This window comes from Tenrec ecaudatus, chromosome 4 (genome assembly GCF_050624435.1).
Source record: "Tenrec ecaudatus isolate mTenEca1 chromosome 4, mTenEca1.hap1, whole genome shotgun sequence".
NCBI classification, from domain to species: domain Eukaryota; kingdom Metazoa; phylum Chordata; class Mammalia; order Afrosoricida; family Tenrecidae; genus Tenrec; species Tenrec ecaudatus.
The window spans coordinates 22,555,282-22,563,218 of NC_134533.1; the positions used below are offsets into that span (position 1 = coordinate 22,555,282).

The 7,937-nt window shown below is 42.5% G+C and overlaps 1 protein-coding gene across 1 annotated transcript; it reads right to left on the reverse strand.

Annotated features, from left to right (window-relative positions):
* Positions 1-4,313: 4,313 nt before the first annotated feature.
* On the reverse strand, positions 4,314-5,255 carry LOC142446586 (olfactory receptor 4B1-like). The gene has a single exon (XM_075548334.1). The coding sequence runs from the start codon at positions 5,253-5,255 to the stop codon at positions 4,314-4,316; it is 942 nt and encodes a 313-aa protein (XP_075404449.1).
* Between the last annotated feature and the right edge of the window lie 2,682 nt (positions 5,256-7,937).

Consider the following 7,937-nt stretch of genomic DNA (forward strand, 5'->3'; position numbering starts at 1 on the left):
TTGTGATTGTCGGAGCAGGGTGCAGTTGCCTTACCAGTTCCCTGCTTCAGCTGGCAAGGCTCATTTCCTACAAGACATTCCCAAGGAGAAGCCACATGGACCTACCCTGATGCAGCCCTGGGCGCTGGAGCAGCTGTGTGGAGACCCCTGCCAGCGCCGAGATGCTTACATGTTCACTGACTCGGCTTTCCTCCTGCAGTTGGCATCATTACGTCTATTTTGTGAGATGGAGGAGGACTTTGTGGATTGGTGTTGGACATATGGGTTAATGTTGAACTTGTGGGCTTGGGCAGCACTGGGATGTTTTCTTGATGTGCACTTAGCCTTTATATAAAACTCTCTCTTATATATGAGTTTCTGTGGATGTGTTTCTCTAAAATACACAGACTAATACACCAAGACAGAATACTCCAAGTAACTCCCTGTGGTAGACACTCCTTCCTAATGACAGATGTCCAGTTAGCAATGTGTCCAGCCCAAGAGAAAAAAAAATGTGTTTGGGTGTCATAGTTTCCTAGGCTGCCATAACAAAGCAGGACAGGTTGGTGGCTTTAAAAACAGAAGTTTAATTCAGGATATTATGCGGGCTATCTTCTGTCTCTGTCCTTTGCTGGTATCCCAAGTTGTCTCCTGGTGTTTGTTGTCTAATACCTAAGTGCTCACACACAGCTGTCTCCTTGTATATGACTCCATTTCTGTGCCTGTCTTTCTCATTAACCAACTTTCACTCACAAGTACTTGGGATTAGGGCCCACCTTACTCCAGAATGACCTCCTTAATTTGATAACATCTGCTAAGAAAATCCCTATTTTCACAAGCATTTTTCACCTCTGCATTTTTGAGTGTGCAAATGAGGGGGTTCAGAATTAAAGTAATCCTATCATGTGGTCTCCCTTTTCAGCCATTTATATTTGTTCCAGTTCTTTATTTTTAATAGCTTTATTGATATAAAATTCACACATCATACACTTCAATAGTGTGTTCTAATCTTTAATATTTTCCGCTTCCTCTTTGACTAAAGTTTCTATCGATTTTATTTTGTGGTTATTGTTGTTAGTGTTGTTTTGGGTGGGTTTTTTTTTTCAAAATATTTTTTCTGTATATTAAATCTAAGATTGGTAAATCTTTTGAGACAGTAATGCGTTAATGGGTCCTTCGGGTTATGGAAGGTTGTGGGAGGTTGCAGGGAAATGGGGAGCTAGTAACAAGTAGAATGAAGAAAATGTTCTAAAACTGATTATGGTGATGATTTTACAACTCTTCTTGATGTGATTGAATTACTGAATTGTGTGATATGTCAAGTATCTGCCAATAAAACTGTAGTGGGGGAGAGGAAATAGGAACAACTCTCAAAAAAACATGGCTACTACTACGTAGACTATTATCCATTATTCCTCAATTAGTTGAGGAAGAGGTTAGTAATTCAACTAATCTTTTTATGGGACAGAAATCAATCCACAATATTGATTTAAAAATATAATATAATCCCACTTTCCTTACTGGGACATTCTTTCATTGTCTCCTTTGCCCACTCTGGCCAATAAACATAAGAGAAATCATTCTAGAAATTTTCTGGGAAATATTTAACAAAGAAAAAAGATGTTCTCCTCCCTCCCCTCCTCTTTAAATCATTGGGGAACACATGAAAGAATTGAAGAGGGATGCTTGCACCATAATATTAGCAAGCAAGCCCTAGAACGACGGGACCTCGGCCTTCTTGTTTGTTGAGTAAGCAAAAAGTTCCTCTGTGGCATAAACCAGGGCTTAGTAAAGGGTCAGATAACAAATATTCTGCGTCTGTGATGAGCCAGTCTTTCCGACAACTGCTTGACTCAGGCACTGAAGCTTGGAAGAAGCCATGGACAACATGTGAAGCAGAGTCCAATTGACTTTATTTACATATACTAAAATTTGAATATCATAACACGGTCACAGTTCACAAAATATTACCCTTTTTTCTCAACCATTCTAAACACTATTCTTAGCTCACAGATTATACAAAAAAACATGCAGCACGGTAGACTTGAATTAAGACATCTTAAATACAAATGAATACAAAGCCAAGTGAATACATTTCCTTACCTCAGTGCTCAGAAATAGAAGTGCTTTATACATCACGGAAAACATGATATAAAATCCTTTTATTGTATTTTGCCTTCCTTAGACATTGTTAATTAACAATGCCCTTCTCCCATGAAATGAAATTCCAAATGTGAAAATCTGAGTAATGGAGTGCAAGGACCCAGTGAAATAGAGAAGCATTTCTGGTACCCCCGTGAGGAGAGACAAGAGCTTTGGAGACAGAGTGTGGCACCCCATCAGACTCAACTGGAAAACATGTAAAGGTCAACAAACAGGCTTTGAACTATTTATCGGCCTTTCCATTTTTGTCAGTGACTTTCTTTTTGTTGTTGTTGTTGCTGCTGCTGCTGCTGCTTTGTTGATCTTGACTTCCTTTGTTATTTTATTTGCCTTAGCTGGGATTTTGCACTTATTAATGCATCTGCATATCTATCTAGATAGGATAGACAGGACAAATAATTCAGAGATGAAAAGAACAGGACCGATCATTCCAGGGGGTTACGGTAGAAGGGCAGGTGGGAGAAAGGAAGTACAGGGGTCGATGGGGATTGAGGACCAACCCAGGGACAGGGAACAAGTGAACCAAAATCAATGGAGAAAAGAGTATAGGATGCCTTGTGGGGCTTATTCAAGGGCAATGTAGCAGCGAGGAATTATTAACCCAAATGAAGGTCAAAAATGATGGTGGGACAAGAGGAAAGTAAAATGGAATAGAGGGGAAAAAACAGGAGGCAAAGGAGATTTATAGAAGTCTAAATACAGGTAAGTAAATATGAATATAAATAGATAGATATAGATATATAAAACAAGAGAGGAATAAAACTATGTACTCATGTCTATATGTTAAGAATTAAGGTTGCTGCTGGACATTGTGCCTCAACTAAAGTACTCCCTCAACACAAGAACACTTTGTTTTAACAGCCCAGCACTCTGTGATGCTCACCTTCCCGACACTATCACTGAAGACAAAATGGGTGCATAAGTAAATGTGGTGAAGAAAGCTGATGGTGCCCAGCTATCAAAAGATATAGAGGTCTTTAAGGCTTGAAGATAATCAAGCAGCCATCTAGCTGAGAAGCAGCAAAACCCACATGGAAGAAGCACACCAGCCTGTGTGATCATGAGATGTTGGTCGAATCAGATATCAGGCATCTAAGACCCAGAACAAAACCATACCCAAGGTGAATGAGTGTGTGTGGGAGGTGGGACGCATGGAGTGGAGACCCAATGCCCTTCTGTAGACAATTGGACATACCCTCGCAGAGGAGTCACAGGAAAGTAATGAACCAGTCAGGTAGCAGTACAGCACCAATGAACTCTAGTTCTTTGTGCTTCCTTCTCCCCACTATCATGACCTCAGTTCTAACTTATAAATCTAATTAGACCAGAACATACACACTGCTACAGATAAGAGCCCGCAAGACAGGGAATCCAGGATAGATAAACTCCCCCAGGGTTATGAATGAGAGCAGGGATACCAAAAGGACTAGGGATGGATGAGGGGAGAAAGAGGGAATCGATCACAAGGATCAACCTATAACACCCTCTCAGGGCGATGAACAATAGAAATGTGGGTAAAGGGCAACATAGGATGATATAAGAAATGAAAATAATAATCTATAACTTATAAAGGGCTCATGAAGTTGGGAGGGTGAGGGAGGGAGGGAGGGAAGAAATGGGGAGCTGATATCAGGGGCTCAAGGGGAAGAGAATGCTTTGAAAATGATGATGGCGGCATATATGCAAATGTGCTTGGCACACTGGATGATTGTATGAACTGTGATAAGAGATGTAAGAACCCCCAATAAAAGTATTTTTTAATTAAGAAAAAGGAGAGACAAAAGAAAGGACAACCTTCTGTGCCTCCAGTTGTTGCAATATTTTCATACACCACAATATGTTAACACTAAGAGGTTAAATGAATGAATTCAAGATTAAATCATTAGTAAACAAAAGGGAGGCCATCTCCAGGTAATCGCTCCCTAAAGCCCTTGCACTTTACAATCTACATGACTGAAGACGAGAAGGACAGGAGCAAAATACTCCACTCTCTCCAAAATGTGGACAATTACCAGAAGGATGTGATTAATACAGTAGAGAAGAAGAGCCTCCCCTAGTATACGGCACATACTATTAAGAGTTTAACTCTCGCTATTCTTTTATGGCTGACTAAACTCAGAGCACATGATTGATCACTCTACTCATAGGTTGATTTTTATCTTGTTTTTCTTTCATTGTCTCTCCACAGCTGAGTTCACTATTTTGTCCCACAACCTTCTCATAGCATTTTTCACCTCTGCATTTCTCAGTGTGTAGATGACGGGGTTCAGCATGGGGGTGATGACCGTGTAGAACACAGCCACCAGTTTATCCTCAGTGAAGGTGGAAGACGGCCTCAAGTACAGGAAGATGGCAGGTCCAAAGAACAGGATGACCACCGTGATGTGGGAGGCACAGGTGGAGAGAGCTTTGCGCCTCCCCTCTGCGGAATGATTCCTCAAGTGGACCAAGATCACAACATAAGATGATATCAAGAGGAGAAAGGCTACGACAGCAATTAAGCTGTTAACCAAAACAATAATGCCTTCCACAAAGGTATCAGTGCAGGCAATCTTGAAGAGAGGATGGAGATCACAGAAATAGTGGTCAATTACATTGGGGCCACAGAAGGGCAATCGGACAGTGATAAGGATCTGAATCATGGAGTGAACTAGGCCCCCCAGCCAGGAACCTGCCACCAAAGAGTGGCATACAGACCGGCTCATGATGGTTGTGTAGTGTAGGGGTTTGCAGATGGCCACATAGCGATCATAAGCCATTACTGTGAGCAACAGAATCTCTGCCACCCCAAAGAAGTGGAAGAAGAAGATCTGAGTTATACAGCCCTGCAAGGTGATGGTTTTAATCTTGGTGAGCAAGTCAGTGATAACCTTTGGGACAATAGTAGAGGAGTAACTGATCTCCACCAGGGACAGGTAGCTAAGGAAGAAGTACATGGGGGAATGCAGACTCTTGCTGACACGGACTGTCAACACGATGAGGCCATTGCCCACCACCGTGGCCAGATACACAGGAAGGAACACCACAAAGCATGCTCTCTGCACCTCTGGGTCCTGGAAGAGGCCGGTGAGAATTAACTCGGTCACGTTACTTGTATGAGCCGTGGATCCCATTCGGGTATGAGGCAGCCAGGGAAGGACAGGTCTGCAATCAAACAAGCAAAAATTATAATCTCAATCCATCTCACCGAGAACATATGAACCACCACCACACGGCAAAAACAGTGACTGAGTCGATCCAACTCAAGATTGCACCATGTACGTCAGCATAGAATAAGGTTTTCAGCAGCTGGTGTTTCAGAAGTAAAGCGTTAAGCTATTGCATCACTCATGCACCATTGAGGGACTCCACTGTTGTCTGTGGTCTGCAAAGATAATATTCTTTCATTTTCTCCCGGTTATTAGGTGAGAAAAAAACATTGAAAATATTTATTTTAAATTTAAATCAATCATTCATTTAGCTAATCTATACTCATTCAGCAATGAATATTGTGCACCCAACAATAGTGCACAAATTAGAAAATGAAAAGGCATGGTTTATACCCAAGATCCCACAGAGTGCTGAATTCTGAGACCCAGAACCGGGCTCTAATACCCAGTTGTGGGTTATTTCTCATTCTCTACAGTAAATTCTAGTTTTAGAGAGCTATTCAAGTTAATCGTCTAGATTTCTATTATCTCGTTGCGTTTTGATAACCCCTTTCAGCGGAAGAATCCTGTAGCAAGCCTGCCCTTTATCTGTCCCTTCTGATTCTCCCTTACTGGAAAGTCCCCTGCAGGTTTTTCTTACTCAAGTATCCCAATGCCTTCACCATTTCACCATCTAGGACTTCAATGATCAAATGAATGCTATAATTTAGTAAACGGTATTTTTCATTATGACAATCACAGCAAAAGAAAGAATTGGCGAGGGTAAGTAGACAAACAGTCCCATAGTCTGCTGTAGAAATGTAACTCCATGGAGAACAAAATGACAGTATTTATCAAATGTGTGACCCCTTTTCCCTGTAACAACAGATTCCAAGGATATATTGGATCAGTGTACAAATGGTGCAGGCAGAGATGTGTTGGAGCTAGCTCTCATTGACTTAGCCTGTGGTATGCAACTTTTCCCAACTCTGCCTTCATCAAAATTAGGTGAGTGGCTGAGAATCAGCCCACAGCTGAAAGTCCTGCACAATAGAAATCAGCAAGCTCCCAACAAACGATCCTTGAACTAACTACAAGCTTTACTCTCTTGATGTGTTGTGTTCTGTTCTTTGCCAGTGGCTTGTTGTTGTTGTTTTGTTGTATACTGTTGCTTTGTTTTACTCTGTCTTGATTTTGTGCATGTTATTATCTCCACAGGTATGTCTAAATAAGATAGGCTGGATGAACTATCTGGAGAAAAAACAACGGGACCGACAGTTCCGGGGGGACATGGGATAGGGGGAGGTGGGGGGTAAGGAAATGCTGTTAACAAACCCAGGGACAAGGGATCCAAATTGGTGGTGAGGTGGGAGTGGCAGGCCTGGTAGTGAATGATCAAGGGTAAGGTAAGGAAGAGATATAGCTGTAACCCAGGTGGGGACAGAGCATGATAGTGGGGCAGGAGGAAAGTCAAGGGAAATGAAGGAAAGAGCTAGGAGGCAAAGGGCATTTATAGAGGTCTGGACAAAGACATGTATATATGCAAATATATGAGGATGAAGAAATAGATCTATGTGCCTATATTTATAGGTTTAGTATTAAGGTGGTGGAAGGACCTTGGGTCTCTACTCAAGCACTCCCTCAATGCATGAATACTTTCTTCTATTAAATTGGCATTCGGTGATGCTCACCCTCCCGACACAACTGCTGAAGCCAAAGCTGGTGAATAAACAAATGTGGTGAAGAAAGCTGATGGTGCCCGGCATTCAAAAGAGATAATGTCTGGGGTCTTAAAGGCTTGAAGATAAACAAGCGGCCATCTAGCTCAGAAGCAAAAAGGCCCACTTGGAAGAAAACACCAGCCTGTGTGATCACGTGGTTCCGAAGGGATCAGTTATCAGACATCAAAGAGCAAAAAATCATATCATTGGGTGCATACCTCCATGATACGATTGCTGAGGACAAACAGGTGCATAAGCAAATGTGGTGAAGAAAGCTTATGGTGCCTGGCTATCAAAAGAGATAGTGTCTGGGGTCTTAAAGGCTTGAAGATAAACAAGCGGCCATCTAGCTCAGAAGCAAAAAGGCCCATATGGAAAAAGCACAACAGCCTGTGCGATCACGTGGTGTTGAAGGGATCAGGTATAAGGCATCACCACAAGAAAAAATAAATCTTACCATAGTGAATGAAGGGGGGAGTGCAGAGTGAAGACCCAAAGCCCATTTGTCGGCCACTGGAGATCCCCTTGCAGAGGGGTCTAGGGGAGGAGATGAGTCAGTCAGGGCACAATGTAGCACCGATGAAGAATACAGCTTTCCTCCAGTTCCTAAATGCTTCCTCCTCCCCCCCTCCCTCCCAACTACCATGATCCGAATTCTACCTTGCAAGTCTGGATAGAGCAGAGGATGTACACTGTTGCAGATAGGAGCTGGAGGCACAGGTAATTCAGGGCAGATGATACCTTCAGGACCAGGGGTGTGACGGGCGATACTGGGAGGGTAGAGGGTGAGTGGGTTGTAAAGAGGGAACCAATTACAGGGATCTACATTGACCTCATCCCTGGGGGACGGACAACAGAAAAGAGGTGAAGGGAGCCGCCGGACAGGACAAAATATGACAAAATAATAATTTATAAATTATCGAGGGCGCATGAGGAGGGGAGTGAG